This window comes from Salmo trutta, chromosome 5 (assembly GCF_901001165.1).
Source record: "Salmo trutta chromosome 5, fSalTru1.1, whole genome shotgun sequence".
NCBI classification, from domain to species: domain Eukaryota; kingdom Metazoa; phylum Chordata; class Actinopteri; order Salmoniformes; family Salmonidae; genus Salmo; species Salmo trutta.
This window is the reverse complement of record NC_042961.1, coordinates 12,904,002-12,922,530: the sequence shown is the minus strand read 5'-3', so window position 1 is coordinate 12,922,530 and position 18,529 is coordinate 12,904,002. Positions and strand designations below refer to the sequence as shown.

The following is an 18,529-nucleotide window of genomic DNA, read 5'->3' as shown; positions in this document are numbered from 1 at the left end:
TTGTTTTATTGGTTTCAATGAAGAAGGCAGAGAGATAACAACCAGATTAGACTTTTCATAAAAAGAGGAACTTGTTTTTTTCCAAAACATAAGTTTGAAGCGTTTGTATTGTGAATAGGCTCCACAATCAGTGATGCTACATAGAAGAACTATGTGGATGCATCAGTCCATCTGTGATTTGTAAACACTGGCGATTAATAACTAAGCCCAACTCCTACCAGATATAGAGTTTATTTTGTATAGGCTACATTTTCACAGGTACAATAAATCTTACCTTTGCAATTGAATTGACTAGATCAGTTAAATTTGAAATTGTTGAAATTCAATATTGTTATGTACGTTTACATGGAGCCCTGCAATAACTAGGATCAATATTTTTGTCAATCTTATTGCAAGCTCAAAGTAAGATTGTGAAGCGTGCAATTACCCCATTATTATGTAGCCATGTACTCTTTACGCTCCACTTCACTTTCCATATTTGTGTGTGATTTATAATATGTTTGAGAAACTCAGTGAGGCTTGAAGGGCCGTCCACTCAACCATCAGTGGTCTTTAACAGTGTGGAATACCGGAGTGAAAATGCACACGTTCAACTAGCACTGCCCTGCTGGTGTTTGAGACTGGTGCTGGAAAAGCTGTCAGTCAGTTTGGAGGGTGTTTAGAGGATGCCATGCAGGCCCACTTCCTAAACATATGGAGGAATTTGGACATTTCCCCTATGAATACTGTGCTGCATGAAGATAGGAAATTGTAGAATGAAGGCTGTTCTTTAGTATTTTTCTTAGAAATGCAGTTCAATACATAAATAGGGACCATAGATCCAGAAATGTGACAGTTACTCTAATGAGTAAGTACTGTACAATCGTGACCATAGACAGGGACATTTACAGTAAGCATGTTGTCCCTCTCTGCATGGGTTTCCGTGTGAGGTCCTTGCATAACCACTGAAACCCAGGAGAAACATGGATCAGCTTCATACTGCATGAGGGAACAGTCATAAGGCGCTCACGTGTCCAAGCCAGTCTTGAGTTCATTCCTTCTCCATCCAAAAACATGAGCCCCCGGTACGCGTTAAAGCAAACAATCACGACAGGACCTTTTGTAAAAACAAGGAAATTGAGGACAAGGACAGATCTTTGTGTTTTGAAGATGAATGGTTTTCAGAAATATTCATTTCTAATGTGAACCACCAGTCAGCAGGTCTCCTTAAGGCGATGCAGATGGTTCATGTTTCTCAGGGCTTAACTGTGTGATCCCCAGTCGATGTTCAGGAAGTTAGGCGAAGGTGAGCGGCCTCATGAGCGTGTGGATGAGGAGTGTAGTACCTCAGAATAGCATACTCTGTCCTCTCGGACTTTGCTCTTTCTTTTTGGGGGGGTTCTTTTTTGTTTCACATTTGTGCAAATGCTCCTGGTTACGATGGGTAGGCTAGTCAACAGGCTCTCACAGAATGCAGCTGACACGTTTCACGTTTTCCTAATCCAACAACACATAGTCCACTTCAGAAAATATGTAGACGGCGGCTTTTTTCGTCACTGAGTACCGCCGGGAAACATTTGTTTCAGTAAGTTTATATCAAAAGGCATGTTTTGGCTGGATCGTACCATTTCTCAACCGTTCTGGTTGATTTCTCCAGTTACCTTTTTTGAATTTGACTTTTGCTCACGTTCTCTCCTTCAGAGTGCAAGGCCTTTTTAGAAAATGGTTGATGGTAGACCTCTCATCGTAGGTGCTCTCCAAAGTCAGCATGGCAAGAGGTTAGAGGAGCTGTAAGGCAGTGAGGCATTGTCCAAAGTTTAGACAAGCCTCGAGCCACATTCAATCAGTCATTAAAACAGCAGAATTGTGAATGTTTCTGGCCAACACTGACTAGAACGTGGTCCTCATTTAATACTGTTTATTTGAAGTGAGGCTGGATCTCTTTTGTTTAAAATAATCTCTCTTAATCCTGAAGTAAACTCTTGCATAATTTGGTCAGCTGCATGATAACGTTTGTGTTCGTACATGTTAGAAATTGTGAGCTCCGACAAAATGAAGTCTCCACCCTCTCAAAAGCAAACTCAGCCCCCCCCACACACATGCGCAAAGCACTCGAGTTGAAGCAGTTTAAGCACCCCCTTCGCCCAATCTTGATGCGTCCAAATAACCAGTGATGAAAACCCCCAAAATGTAATGATGCTAGTTATCTCATGCATCGCATTCAGTCCCTGCAGATTCTTCAGTCTACACGCAAAATCTACCCACATCAGATTGTTTAAAATGGCACCTGTGTTAAGATGTGTGTGTGTATATAGCAATGTCTACCATGCAGTTATCTGTCATGTTAAATTGGTCATCTAAACAGACTACAGTATAGGCACTCTCAAGAAGAATTATGGCGCAATTATCGGTTTTCTGATCTCCATTTCTGTACTATTGAACTAAGATATGTAATAACGCTTTCTTTTTCCTTTTATTGAATATGACCAATATCTATTTCAGGTCATGGATGAAACCAAAACACAGATAGCGTGGCCTTCCAAACTGAAGATCGGAGCCAAGTCCAAAAAAGGTGAATGTTTGTTTTGATACTACAGATACAGATCAGCTGTAGTTATATAAAAGAACATCCCTCCTGTTTACTGCCCTACAATTCACGCCACTGTTGCTTTTTCATTTCCGGATGTAAGTCTTTAGGTTTGTTTGTGGAAGATATATGCTGATTATGTCTATACATGAAGAGTATAAATCAGTTTATTTTCAAGGACAACATATGCTTGTTTGTTTTCCCTCTGAAAGACCCCCCCTAAGTCATTTTTATAATCAAGAAAAAGGTCACGGCAGTATATTTATATTTTGACCACTTGCTCTTCTCTCTGGTCAGTCATTTCAGACTTTACACCAATTTGTAAGTTTGTTTAAGGCCCTTGAGTTAGAAGTTATGTGTATGTAATGGCTCTGTTGTTCCAGTGCTCTGTTGTTCCAGTGCTCTGTTGTTCCAGTGCTCTGTTGTTCCAGTGCTCTGTTGTTCCAGTGCTCTGTTGTTCCAGTGCTCTGTTGTTCCAGTGCTCTGTTGTTCCTGTTGTTCCTGTTGTTCCAGGGCTCTGTTGTTCCAGGGCTCTGTTGTTCCAGTTGTTCCAGTTGTTCCTGTTGTTCCAGTTGTTCCAGCGCTCTGTTGTTCCAGCGCTCTGTTGTTCCAGCGCTCTGTTGTTCCAGTTATTCCAGCACTCTGTTGTTTCAGCGCTCGCTCTGTTGTTCCAGCGCTCTGTTGTTCCAGCGCTCTGTTGCCAATAAAACACTACAGCTATTTAAAGCTTGTCCGGGGGAGGGTTGGTTTTGACCTGCCCCCTTTGTTGTCCTCAAGGGAATGCCAGTGTGTCTTCATGCCAAATGTAAAATCCCCAAACTTGATGTAACTTCCTGGAAACGTTTTAACAGCTCTTCTACCCCCAGTCGATTTAGAGTGTGCCCCACCCATCCTCCCAAGTTCATTCACAAATCTAATTTCCATTGACAGAGCAGTTTGTCCATTTAATTTCCGCCCTATGATTTGTTGGGTGTCAGCCTTTTAGTATTACGTAAACCAAGAAGAGGCATGAACAATTTCCACTAATGTCTTCCAGTTATCTGCACTGCATTTTTGTGCCTTTGGAGGAAAAACACATGTATTTGTGATCATGTGTGCTTCACAACCAGAGGGGAGAGAGTACTTCTAGGTACTATAATCAACCCTGTAATCTACCCAGAATGACTGGATAGCCTACACCTGTGAGTTTGATCTGAGGATAGCCATCAACACAACTACTGGAGATAAAACGTTGGATCCCCATTCCATTCTGATTCTCCACTCTCTTATGTCTTGGATATTTGGAACATTAAACTACCATTTACATCACCAGCTGTATATGAAAGTCAATCATTTACAAATTGGGGGTTGCTAAAACTCAAACTATTTGTCCCACTTTATGTAATCATGATGTGTCGCCATTGTCTCTGAAAAGCGACGCTTGTAGTATTTTACTCTGCCCTCTTAATGCCTGTGAGTCATGAGCAAATGTGAGAGTTGTTTGCAAGGCCTCCGTGCAGGTCCCCTCAGCCTCTCCATCAATGTGTCAGGCCTTAACATCTGCAGCTAGCACCACTACCACCTGCACTAGTGTGATAAGACCAGAGTCCGGCCCCTTGAACAGGCCATCATCAATATACCGTCAGGTGATTCATAGCAGAACAGTATCTCTGAGATGCAGGCAGGCTCATATTACACTTTACCAGAACATGTCATGAGAATAAATGGCTAATGTCCTTACACATTTATATGTATGACCAGTGGGAAATGCTCTGACTACCCATCTTAGGATAGGTTTTGAATTGATAGCATTTTATTGTTTAACTGTTTGTTTGGTTTTTACATTATTTTATACTTGGTTGTTAACCATTTGACCGATACACTTTCTGTTAACAATATGCAATATAGTAGCCTAGCAGTTAGATAAATACATCCTTGCATGACAATGGAAGACTTCATTCATGGGTAGGCTTTTTGAACACCATTTTGGTCTTTATCGCTACTCTCGACACATAGCCACGGAGTGGTGACTTACACCTTTAATATACACATGTAAAAAACATAATATGAAAGACGTCACAAGTTGTCAATATAAAAGAACGGTAGAGCATATCAACAGCGCCTACTGTATGTCAGACCGAGCCTCGTGATCAAGGAAAATATTTCATTTGGCCTACTCATTATGAAGTTGGGCAGTTAAACGTCTCCCAAAATCAGTGTTGGGTTAGTAGTGAACTATATGTAGTAGTTTCCTATCCATATGTTGAAGTGGCCTATGGCCATGCTCGCACGTAAAGTTTAGGAAAACATATTTGTATCCTGCTTCTTCAGTTCTGACAGTGATCACAGGCAACATGAAATCAAAGGTAGAAGTTTATGTAGGGCTTTATTCTATTCCAATCGACATTGGAGAGGTTAGACATACAGTGCCTTCGGAAAGTATTCAGTCCTTTTGACTTTTTCCACATTTTGTTATGTTAAAGCCTTATTTTAAAATGGATTAAATAAATAATAAATCCTCAGCAATCTACACAAAATGCCCCATAATGACGAAGCAAAAATATATATTTTTTTATAGATATTTTTGCAAATGTATACTTATTTACATAAGTATTCAGATCCTTTGCTATGAGACTTGTAATTGAGCTCAGGTGCATCCTGTTTCCGTTGATCGTCCTTGAGATGTTTCTACATCTTGATTGGAGTCCACCTGTGGTAAATTCAATTGATTGGACATGATTTGGAAAGGCACAAACCTGTCTATATAAGGTCCCACTGTTGACAGTGCATGTCAGAGCAAAAACCAAGCCGTGAGGTCGAAGGAATTGTCCATAGAGCTCCGAGACAGGATTGTGTCGAGGCACAGAACTGGGGAAGGGTATCAAAAAAATTCTGCAGCATTGAAGGTCCCCAAAAACACAGTGGCCTTCATCATTCTTAAATGGAAGAAGTTAGGAACCACCAAGGCTCTTCCTAGAGCTGGCCACCCAGCCAAACTGAGAAATCGGGGGAGAAGGGCCTTGGTCAGGGAGAAGGGCCTTGGTCAGGGAGGTGACCAGAGCTTCAGAGTTCCTCTGTGGAGATGGGCGAACGTTCCAAAATGACGACCATCTCTGCAGCACTCCACCAATCAGGCCTTTATGGTAGAGTGGCCAGACGGAAGCCACTCCTCAGTAAAAAGCACATGACACCCTGCTTGGAGTTTGCCAAAAGGCACCTAAAGACTCTCAGACCATGAGAAACAAGATTCTCTGGTCTGATGAAACCAAGATTGAATTCTTTGGCCTGAATGCCAAGCGGCACATCTGGAAGAAACCTTGAACCATCCCTAGGGTGAAGCATGGTGGTGGCAGCATCATGCTGTGGGGATGTTTTTCAGCGGCAGGGACTGGGAAACTAGTCAGAATCAAGGCAAAGATGAACGGAGCAAAGTACAGATGGATCCTTGATGAAAACCTGCTACAGAGTGCTCAGGACCTCAGACTGGGGTGAAGGGTCGCCTTTCAACAGGACAATGACCCTAAGCACACGGCCAAGACAACGCAGAAGTGGCTTCGGGACTCTTTATGTCCTTGAGTGGTCCAGCCAGAGCTCGGACTTGAACCCGATCGAACATCTCTGGAGAGACCTGAAAATAGCTGTGCAGCAAAACTCCCCGTCTAACCTGACAGAGCTTGAGAGGATCTGCAGAGAAGAATGGGAGAAACTCCCCAAATACAGGTGTGCCAAGCTTGTAGCATCATACCCAAAAAGACTTGATGCTGTAATCGCTGCCAGAGGTGCTTCAACAAAGTACTGAGTAAAGGGTCTGAATACTTATGTAAATGTAATATTTCAGTTTTTATGTGTAAAAAAAAATTGCAAAATTTCTCAACCTCTGCTTTGTCATTATGGGGCATTGTGTGTAGATTGATGAGGGGGAAAAACAATTTAATACATTTTACAAACAGGCTGTAACGTAACAAAATGTGGAAAAAGTCAAGGGGTCTGAATACTTTCCAAAGGCACTGTATTTATCTTTTGTGCAAGTAGTCCAAGTTCATGGCATTCGGTCAAGGCGGGCACTCTTTACACGCGGGAATCATTTGGAAAATGTTTTGCTTTTCGGGAAATCGGGACAGCAGCAAGACCATTAACCTGAACTCGACTTCCAACTTTTTATGTTTTAGTTCAGCCGCCATTCATTCACCAATCTTTCTTCGTCTTTCAGTCATTTTCCAGATGTTTTTAAAGAGGTACCTAGATCCAAATTAACTTTGATTTTGAGCGTTTGTGTGATACTTCAGGGTGTAAGCCCATGCTGGAAAAAAGTATTTGCCATTAAGCAGATAGGGGTCAAATTGTTCATTTATTGTCAAGTGTCAACTACCAAGACTTTTCTTCTTAGCTGTATTGCCATATTTTTGCTTTTCTAGGTATTTTGTGTGCCAAATTAACACTTAAGGTGTTCCACAGTCAATCATATGAGTACACACCGCTCACTTAAAAAATGTATGGGTGTTCAACGTCACACATAGCAACACTCATTTTGCCCAACTAATGAGTACCAGATGTGCAGGTTAGGCCAGTGGAAGGCCAACACGCCCTCTGCTGGTGAGATGCCACCAGAGGAAGTAGATGTGGACTTTACAGTCTCTAGTCACAGCTGTGTGTTTGGAATGTTTCCTAGAACCAAAGCTGTGTCAGTCACCTCTAATACTGCTGTGTTTTTCCTTTGTTTTTCTGTCTGACTGCGCCCACTCCTATCTTGATGTAACCCAATGTGGACTTGAGGCATTTGGGTTGTTTTTGTTTCGTTTTTTTTGTCTCACAGCATTTTTCTTTTCACTCTTCTGTGATCTTGCTTCAGTGTTGAGGCCACGGAGGTCCCATGTCGCACTGACGAGATCCACACGGCCTTCCACTGCTCCCACAATCCCTCCCCAGGAAAAGTGAGGCTCCTAAACGCTTCCCTGCAGCAGCATTCCAGAGCCTAGCCAACCCAGATCTCTCCTCAGTGGGGACCAGGGCCAGTTCATGTGCTTTCCTCTTAGTTTTTCTTTTGTGACTCTATGGAGAGTTTCTGTTTGGTTGTGTGTTTGGAGCTTTGATGTGGTGTTCGGCATATACAGCACAGGATACAATAACAGACTGTTCTGTTTCTTTGAATAATGGTTTCAGTAATAGTTTACATTTGGATGAACTCTTCTGTTTTACATTATACGGTTTTACCTGCATTTTCCTGCTCATTACCTCTAAAATCTCTAAACCTAACCAATGTCAATGGGTTTTATAAAGTGTCTGTCAACAAACTCTGAATATAAATATTTTCTTCTGTGGGAGTATACAAAGTAAATCGGAGCTATTTGGGGTGAGTGTGTGGGGAGGGGGGTTCCTGGAAAGCGCTTAACTGACATCCTGCCCCTCCGTACAGTCAAGAAAGGGGGGCTCCTAGGAGCTGGCTCGCTGCATGCCCAGATGGACTCTACAGCCATAAGCATTAGCAGCACTGTGTATTTATGTTGTGAATTGCTGTACAAGAGCTGAGAGGGTCTCTACAAGTGCAGTTTACTCAAATAATTCACATATTTGCCCAGATAATGTATTATTATGTGCAGATATTTTATATTTTCTCTGCAGTTTTTGAACTGAACAGTTATGATGTAGTAGACGCATGTAGCCATTTAGGTCGTATTTAGTTTAGCTTGACTCTAAGGACACATCCTTGGTGTTTGACAACTGGAGGAGGATTTCATTTATTTAACCAGACAGACAGAGGAACAGTGTTACGCCTTTGGGACTGATCGACTGGATGAGGTTTGTAGGAATGAAGTGAAACACATGGGACTGCCTTTATCTCTGGGCTAATTTAAGGGGTCATTATTCTGTCGTTGTATCCAGTACTGTCTGACTGATAGTGATACAACAATGCTGTGTAAGAGCCTATAATGAGAGTCATCACAGCTGAAAGGAGCATTTACGGTAGTGCTTTATCTGATGTCATAACGGATCCCATCAACTCATAGGCTTGGGAAAAGGTGTTCAAATAGTCTCTTCTTGAGATCTTGATCTCTCCACCATTTTCTCTTTGTCTCTTTTTGTTCTCTCTCTCAACCTCTCCTCTCTCTCTCTCTCCTCCAGATCCGCACATTAAGGTTTGTGGAAAGAGAGACAACGTGAGGGAAGCCAAAGACCGAATCATGTCAGTCCTCGACACAAAGGTATGTATGAATGATGGAAAGGTTTTTGTTTTGTTGTCATGGCAACACCAACACTGACCTCCCTAAATGATCAACTAGAGGATGGTAGACACAGATGGATCAAATGAGTGTCTTATTTCATGTTCTAGAAAGCCTTGGTTTGCTTCCTCTTCAATTTGAGAATCTCAGACTTGTAATATGACTTGCCACCAAGGTGGCCAGTGCTTAATTTCCTGAGCGTGTAATGGCTTGGCATGGTGCAAGTCTTGTCTCTATGGCAACAAACATCCTCATCCCAAAATGGGCACACCATTGCACCCCCTGTGGGCAGGTTTTATCATAACACTCCAAAGTATTTTCTCTGCACACGGAAGAGGGCTTCACAAATCTAGCAGTAACCGAATACCCGGGACCCAACCGGGTTTGGATCCAGAATTGTAAATAATGTTACGGGTTTGGGTCAGATCTGAGTCACAGTTATGTGTAACTTTAACTGACTTTTCCGGAAGGGCCCGTACAGATCTGAACGCAACTGCTGAGAGAGAGCGAGAGAGAGAGAGACTGCTATTTACAGTGGTGGAAAAAGTAACCAATTTTCATACTTAAGTAAAGATACCTTAAAAGAAAATTACTCAAGTAAAGTCACCCAGTAAAATAATACTTGAGTAAAAGTACTTGGTTTTAAATGTACTTCAGTACATTTAAAATGTCTTATATTAAGCAAACCAGATGACACAATTTTGTTTTTTAAATTTACGCATAGCCAGTGTCACAGTTCAACACTCAGACATTTGTGTTTAGTGAGTCTGCCAGATCAGAGGCAGTAGGGATGACCAGGGATGTTCTCTTGACAAGTGCGTGAATTAGACAATTTTGCTGTCCTGTTAAGCATTCAAAATGTAACGAGTACTTTTGGGTGTCCGTGAAAATGTATGGAGTAAAAAGTACATTATTTTAATTATTTATTATTTTAATAAAGTAGCTTAAATGTCTTTTCTCTTGGATCGGACTGGGTCTGGATCCAACCAGGTCTTTTACGGAATGGGTCTACTTGTCCTTGGGTCAGTTCAGAACAGGCTGAACTTTTTTTTCTCTCTCCCCAATATTGTGGTATCCAATTGTTAGTAGTTACTGTCTTGCCTCATCGCTACAACTCCCGTACGGACTCGGGAGAGGCGAAGTTCGAGAGCCATGCGTCCTCCGAAACACAACCCAACCAAGCCGCACTGCTTCTTAACACAGCGCACATCCAATCCGGAAGCCAGCTGCACCAATGTGTCGGAGGAAACACCGTACACCTAGCAACCTGGTCAGCGTGCACTGCACCCGGTCCGCCACAGGAGTCGCTAGTGCACGATGAGACAAGGACATCCCTGCCGGCCAAACCCTCCCTAACCTGGACGACGCTAGGCCAATTGTGGGCCTCCCGGTTGCGGCCGGCTGCGACAGAGCCTGGGCTCGAGCCCAGAGTCTCTGGTGGCACAACTAGCACTGCGATGCAGTGCCTTAGACCACTGCGCCACCCAGGAGGCCTGCCTTTTTATTTTTTTTAATAAATGTATGCATATAGGGTCCGGGTGAGAAAGCCACAGGTCCGTTTCGAAACAGGTCCAACTTTTTGGACCCGTGAAGACCTCTAGCACATGGTCACCACTAGAGGTTGACCGATTATGATTTTTCAGCGCCGATACCGATTATTGGAGGGCCACCCCCCCCCCCCCCCCCCAAAAAAAAGCTGATACCGATTAATCGGCCGGTTTAAATTGTATTTTTTTACATTTTTACAAAAATGTTTTGTAATAATGACAATTACAACAATACTGAATGAACACTTATTTTAACTTAATATAATACATCAATAAAATCAATTTAGCCTCAAATAAATAATGAAACATGTTCAATTTGGTTTAAATAATGCAAAAACAAGGTGTTGGAGAAGAAAGTAAAAGTGCAATATGTGCCGTGTAAGAAAGCTAATGTTTAAATGCCTTGCTCAGAACATGAGCACATGAAAGCTGGTGGTTCCTTTTAACATGAGTCATCAATATTCCCAGGTAAGAAGTTTTAGGTTGTAGTTATTATAGGACTATTTCTCTCTATACGATTTGTATTTCATATACCTTTGACTATTGGATGTTCTTATAGGCACTTTAGTATTGCCAGTGTAACAGTATAGCTTCCGTCCCTCTCCTCGCTCCTACCTGGGCTCGAACCAGGAACACATCGACAACAGCCACCCTCGAAGCAGCATTACCCATGCAGAGCAAGGGGAACAACTACTCCAAGTCTCAGAGCGAGTGACGTTTGAAACGCTATTAGCGCGCACCCCGCTAACTAGCTAGCCATTTCACATCGGTTACACCAGCCTAATCTTGGGAGTTGATAGCCTTGAAGTCATAAACAGCGCAATGCTTGAAGCATTGAGAAGAGCTGCTGGCAAAACGCACGAAAGTGCTGTTTGAATGAATGCTTACGAGCCTGCTGCTGCCTACCATCGCTCAGTCAGACTGCTCTATCAAATCATAGACTTAATTATAATATAATAAACACACAGAAATACGAGCCTTAAGTCATTGATATGGTCGAATCCGTAAACTATCATCTCGAAAACAAAACGTTTTTTCTTTCAGTGAAATACGGAACCGTTCTGTATTTTATCTAATGGGTGGCATCCCTAAGTCTAAATATTCCTGTTACATTCCACAACCTTCAATGTTATGTCATAATTACGTAAAATTCTGGCAAATTAGTTCGCAATGTGCCAGGCGGCCCAAACTGTTGCATATAACCTGACTCTGCGTGCAATGAACGCAAGAGAAGTGACACAATTTCACCTGGTTAATATTGCCTGCTAACCTGGATTTCTTTTAGCTAAATATGTAGGTTTAAAAATATATACTTCTGTGTATTGATTTTAAGAAAGGCATTGATGTTTATGGTTAGGTACAGTCGTGCAACGATTGTGCTTTTTTCGCAAATGTGCTTTTGTTAAATCATCCCTCATTTGGCGAAGTTGGCTGTCTTTGTTAGGAAGAAATAGTCTTCACACTGCATATTCCCTGACTCTGTTGCAAGAGGTGACACATTTCCCTAGTTAAAAGAAATTCATGTTAGCAGGCAATATTAACTAAATATGCAGGTTTAAAAATATATACCTGTGTATTGATTTTAAGAAAGACATTGATGTTTATGGTTAGGTACACGTTGGAGCAAGGACAGTCCTTTTTCGCGACTGCGCACTGCATCGATTATATGCAACGCAGGACAGGCTAGATAAATTAGTAATATCATCAACCATGTGTAGTTAACTAGTGATTATGATTGATTGATTGTTTTTTATAAGATAAGTTTAATGCTAGCTAGCAACTTACCTTGGCTTCTTACTGCATTCGCGTAACAGGCAGGCTCCTCGTGGAGTGCAATGTAAAGCAGGTGGTTAGAGCGTTGGACTAGTTAGTAAGGTTGCAAGATTGAATCCCCAAGGTGACAAGGAAAAATCTGTCGTTCTGCCCCTGAACAAGACAGTTAACCCACCGTTGCTAGGTCGTCATTGAAAATAAGAATGTGTTCTTAAAAGCCATAAGAAGTTGACTTGCCTAGTTAAATAAAGGTCAAATAATTAAAAATATATATTGACATAGCTTGAATGCTCCTCGGCTAATAAGCAAACGGGTCAGAACAAAACTAGACTATCAGTCTATAATAGTAGAATGACTTTGAAGACAAATAGGATGCATCTCTTCCACCCACACCCACGGCTCTGGTACAACACCACTGCCAGGCAGATGGGTCCACCACGAGAAGCTAATACCAGTCCCCAATGCTCCACTTAGAGGCATGAGGAATATATCCAATCACATCCAATTACATGGAGCTAAAGCAGATAAGCCTAAAAGTATGTTGTTTACAAATGTTGTTTCACTTGACAAATCCATTGATATTAATGCCAGCTAATCATAGTTGTTTCATATTGAAGTCATTGGGGTGCAATATGTAGCCAATCATGTGGTGACTAGAGGTCGACCGATTAATCGGAATGGCCGATTAATTGGGGCCGATTTCAAGTTTTCATAACAATCGGTAATCAATATTTTTGGACACCGATTTGCCGATTTCTTATTTTGTACACCTTTTTTTAACTAGGCAAGTCAGTTAAGAACAAATTCTTATTAACAATTGCGGCCTACACCGGTCAAACCCGGACGACGCTGGGCCAATTGTGCGCGGCCCTATGGGACTCCCAATCACATCCAGTTGTGATACAGCCTGGATTCGAACCAGTGTGTCTGTAGTGATGCCTCAAGCACTGAGATGCAGTGCCTTAGACCGCTGTGCCACTCGGGATCCCCAATATTTAAGCTGTGTCAATATTCACAATATTGTCGTGGTTTGCAGTCATATGTTGGTATAGAATTTAAAATTTACGCATGTTAGATTTCTATCATATCATTCACTATTAAGTGAACATTGTCTGGCAGGCCATGCTTAAGAAGAGTGTCTCCCCCTCCTTCCTCTCCCCAGCAGAGTAACAGGGTAACCCTTAAGATGGACGTGTCCCACACAGAGCACTCCCACGTCATCGGCAAGGGAGGCAACAACATCAAGAAGGTGATGGAGGACACAGGCTGCCACATCCACTTCCCCGACTCCAACCGCAACAACCAGGCGGAGAAGAGCAACCAGGTACGGAGAGATACACCACCGTATATGTACAATTAACAATGTATACTGGATCTGATAGACTGAATACTAGTTAATGTGCTGTGCCATCACCAACCACATTTGTGTGGGACTGTCATGGCTTCTCTGTTTAATTTTTTTTAACCACATGGAACTGGTATACAGTTGAAGTCTGAAGTTTACATACACTTAGGTTGGAGTCATTAAAACTTGTTTTTCAACCACTCCACAAATGTCTTGTTAACAAACTATAGTTTTGGCAAGTGGGTTAGGACATCAACTTTGTGCATGACACAAGTAATTTTTCCAACAATTGTTTACAGACAGAATATTTCACTTATATTCACAATATCACAATTCCAGTGGGTCAGAAGTTTACATACACTAAGTTGACTGTGCCTTTAAACAGCTTGGAAAATTCCAGAAAATGATGTCATGGCTTTAGAAGCTTCTGATAGGCCAATTGACATAATTTGAGTCAATTGGAGGTGTATCTGTGAATGTATTTCAAGGCCTACCTTCAAACACTGTTCCTCTTTGCTTGACATCATGGGAAAATCAAAAGAAATCAGCCAAGACCTCAGAAAAGAATTGTAGACCTCCACAAGTCTGGTTCATCCTTGGGAGCAATTTCCAAAAGCCTGAAGGTACCACGTTCATCTGTACAAACAATAGTTCACAAGTATAAACACTATGGGACCACGCAGCCGTCATACCGCTCAGGAAGGAGATGCGTTCTGTCTCCTAGAGATGAACATACTTTTGTGCGAAAAGTGCAAATCAATCCCAGAACAACAGCAAAGGACCTTGTGAAGATGCTGGAGGAAACAGGTACAAAAGTATCTATATCCACAGTGAAACGAGTCCTATATCAACATAACCTGAAAGGCCGCACAGCATGGAAGAAGCAACGCTCCAAAACCACCATAAAAAAAGCCAGACTACGGTTTGCAACTGCACATGGGGACAAATATCGTACTTTTTGGAGAAATGTCCACTGGTCTGATGAAACAAATATAGAACTGTTTGGCTATAATGACCATTGTTATGTTTGGAGGAAAAAGGGGGAGGCTTGCAAGCCGAGGAACACCATCCCAACCGTGAAGCATGGAGGTGGCAGCATCATGTTGTGGGGGTGCTTTGCTGCAGGAGGGACTGATGCACTTCACAAAATAGATGGCATCATGAGGAGGAAAATGATGTGGATATATTGAAGAAACATCTCAAGACATCAGTCAGGAAGTTAAAGCTTGGTTGCAAATGGGTCTTCCAAATGAACAATGACCAAGCATACTTCCAAAGGTGTGGCAAAATGGCTTAAGGACAACAATGTCAAGGTGTTGGAGTGGCCATCACAAAGCCCTGACCTCAATCCCATAGAAAATTTGTGGGTAGAACTGAAAAAGCGTGTGCGAGCAAGGAGGCCTACAAACCTGACTAAGTTACACCAGCTCTGTCAGGAATAATGGGCCAAAATTCACCAAACTTATTGTGGGAAGCTTGTGGAAGCCTACCTGAAACGTTTGACCAAAGTTAAGCAATTTAAAGGCAATGCTACCAAATACTAATTGAGTGTATGTAAACTTCTGACCCACTGGGAAGGTGATGAAAGGTATAAAAGCTGAAATCATTCTCTACTATTACTCTGACATTTCACATTCTTAAAATAATGTGGTGATCCTAACTGACCTAAAACAGGGAATTTTTACTAGGATTAAATGTCAGGAATTGTGAAACTGAGTTTAAATGTATTTGGCTAAGGTGTATGTAAACATTCGACTTCAACTGTATGTCCTCATTTGAGTATGTCCCATTTGCTAGTTGCTACAGTGGCATTCAGTGGCCATGTTGCAGAGAGCCGTTGTAATTGGCTGTTTTGATTGGCTGCATCGTAGGAAGCCTGTGTGTTTGGGCTGGATTGGATAGACGAGCAGTAGGAACCAGCTGTAATTTCCATTTATGTACACCTCTGGAGGAGGCAAGCTGCCAATGTATTTGTTGTTGTATGATTATAATTTTTTTAACAATACAAAACATACAAACAACAGCATACAAACGCTCACAAAGATCAACAAAATCACACCTGCCCAGACCCACCACCTCACGCCCTCAGCGCCCGCATTGCCTCAGACTACACCATTTTGTTTCTCTGTCGCTCAAGCACTTTCAACATTTAGATAGTAACGCATTTGACCTCTCCATTGTGTTAACGATGGAGGATTGGTTGATTTCCAGTTAAACAAACGTTTTTTCAAGATGATTATCGAGGAAAGTATTTTCCAACCCATCGGGTATCTCACCCTCATATGCCATGTCTTTAAAAATGTGCAGACAGACAGATTCAGAGTATATTGACATTGTAATACTTCTGACAGCCAACTTTCAAACTCCGCCCATAACTTTTGGACTTTCTAACATTCCCAGAAGGCATGGGTTATTGAATCATTGTTAGTTTTACACTTAAGAGATGACTCTGCCGTTGTGCTGTTGAAATTGTGAATTTCTTCATTAGTTTATGCATTAGTTTATACTGGATTAAGCATCTATTTTCGTTAACTGTAATTTGGTTAGCTATGTTACAACATTCCCTCCATCTTGTAACAATATCAGTTCTTTGTAATTCTTTGTTCTAATAGTTTATATTTTCTAACAGATTGTCAGTTGGATAGGCTCTCTGCAAGGTTTTGTATATCTTACCTATCATATGAATATCCTTTTCTGACTCAAATAGGATACCCTCCAAATTGCTTGGATATACAAAAGATTTCAAATAAAAATGTTGTGATATTAAACTTATGTTGCATGTATTTGAAAATATCTACATTGGTCAGTCAAAAATTGCTTTTTAATAAATGTATTTCCTATTACCAAGTCATTTACGGTTTCTATGCCTTTAGTTTTCCATGTGGACCAATTTATCTGAGAATTCTGAAAAGCTATCCAAGGATGGAAGTTGTTAATGTTCTTAGCTTTATCCATTGAAGATAGACATGAGAAGATTCAGGGGGTGAGCATGTGCATCTTCAATATGTAACCCATTGTTTCTCTTTAGTGCATTTAACAATATGTCGCAAGTTAAAGCTTTGGGTGGCGAGTTGATAGAATTCTAAGTCTGGAAGGTTAAAACCACCCTCTGACTTGGGAAGATGTAAAACTTTCCTTTTTATTCTGAGTTTTATTTGCCCATATAAAGTTTGTTATGACCGAGTATACTTTTTTAAAGAATGTCTTCAGTGGGGTGATTGGTATTACTGAGAATAAGTCTGAAAATGTTGGTTTATTCTACCTGTAAGATTTATGGGAAGATTGTTCCATCTAATTAGATCTGCTTTGATATTGTTAAGGAATGGGATAAAGTTACCTTGTTGTTGTTGTCACTCATTAAGCATCTTATGTATTTAATATTTTTTGTGGTTACTTAAAGGATTGCTGTAGATTGAGTTATTCTGATTTCTTTCCTATGGGCATTTCTTTTTTTTCTCTCTTTATTTTTGTTACCAGCTAGTCTTATAGACTGGGGCTTAATTTGTTCAGAAGTGCTGATTAAATTTAGTCCGGAGTGATGGTTCTGTTGGCCAAAGCCTGGTTTGCTCCGTTATGGTGAGTTACAGATGAGGGGCTTGAAAAGGGAGAGAAGAAGAGAGAGATTACCGATCCACTGGCAGGATATCTAATAAAGGCTTTTATCTTTTTTTCTTTTTTTTCTTCTTTTTTTTATACACCTAACCAGCACTTGTACTTGACCCCCCCTTCTAGCTCTGACTCTACTGACAGCTACATTATTGAGGAAAAAAGTACTTTCTATGCCTGTGATATGTGGTTGTCCCACCTAGCTATCTTAAGATGAATGGACTAACTGTAAGTCGCTCTGGATAAGAGCATCTGCTAAATGACAAAAATGTAAAGGAAATGAGAATGACGGGACTAAATGGACATTTTGCCTAAGGTTCTTTTTTCACGGCTTTAGATTCCAGTTTTGATGTAACAGTAATAGCTAAACTATAACAATGACTTCTGTCTGTCCATCTGAACAGGTGTCCATTGCAGGCCAGCCAGGCGGGGTAGAGGCAGCTCGATCCAAAATCAGGGTAAGTTGGATGTCATTTCTATGGAGGTCTCTCTGAGGTCTGAGCTATAGAACTCTGAACAGGCTGTTATTGTAAGCATGTGTCACTACAGTCATCCTTTAGTTGTCTTTTAACTGCATGTGTTAGCTGTGGAGCCTGTGAGCTCTGTGGTAATGCTCTGGCCGTAGCCCATGTGGAACAGGGTACAGAGCAAACGGTTCAAACCCAGCACACAGTGCGTCTGGCTTGGTAGAGCTCCTGATCCATCTCAGAGGGAGGAAGGCCATTCCACTCGTGTGAGCCTCTGCGGTCCAGACCTTCCTCTTGTTTCTCCGCCATCACAATTCTTTGCACGCACGTGCTCCCTCTCCGAGTGGACCAAGACAAATAAGCGAGAGAGTGCACGAAGGAGTGTGTTTTCACAGACAACAAGGCGCAACCCAGTTCATGCACTTCCTTGATAAAAAAAGTTAACAAATGGAATTTGGAAGTAGCATTTGAGGGTACCGTTGTTGTAGGAAGGGGTTTATAAAATAAGCTGTAATAGCCACATGATCTCTTCTACCCTCCAAAGAACACGCAGCCAGCGGATGAGTGGGGAGAATCAAAGACCACTTTCCTCTGACATCCTGCCTTCTTCTGTCAGTCCAAGCATGACTCCTCGCCTCCCGAAGCCAAACACCTAGCAACCATACTCTACCAGTCCACCCAATCACTTAGCACCCCTCGCCTCAAACAGCAGCCTAGCTACTACCCAAACCTGTACCCTGTCCTTACTCATGCCACTCAGTACAACTATTCACACCTGTACCCTTTGGCATATTCTTTTCATACTGCCAAACCATATGACAACATCTGTACAGCCACCCCACATACAGTAATAACACCTACCCTTAACCCAAACGTCCAACAACCCTCCACCCAAATAAAAATCCTACTCTGCTTCGTACTGATGTTGGCTGCCATAAAAATTATGAAAATAATCGATATACACTATCCTGTAGCAGCAGGGTTTAGAGACGACCTTTCATAGTTTGTTTGTTCCGGAGCAGCCTCTG

General features: G+C 41.6%; 1 protein-coding gene across 8 annotated transcripts in view; it reads left to right on the top strand.

The window, feature by feature from the left end:
* The window catches only part of LOC115193683 (protein bicaudal C homolog 1), an 83,297-nt gene that overhangs the window by 43,256 nt on the left and 21,512 nt on the right, over positions 1-18,529 (top strand). For 6 of the 8 annotated variants that reach the window (XM_029752583.1, XM_029752579.1, XM_029752581.1 and 3 more), the window contains exons 3-6: positions 2,482-2,551; positions 8,666-8,745; positions 13,246-13,407; positions 17,439-17,492. In XM_029752583.1, the coding sequence (XP_029608443.1) occupies positions 2,482-2,551; positions 8,666-8,745; positions 13,246-13,407; positions 17,439-17,492 (366 nt within the window). The remainder of the gene's footprint in view (positions 1-2,481; positions 2,552-8,665; positions 8,746-13,245; positions 13,408-17,438; positions 17,493-18,529) is intronic. The other 2 variants (XM_029752584.1, XM_029752578.1) reach the window with 1 other exon arrangement.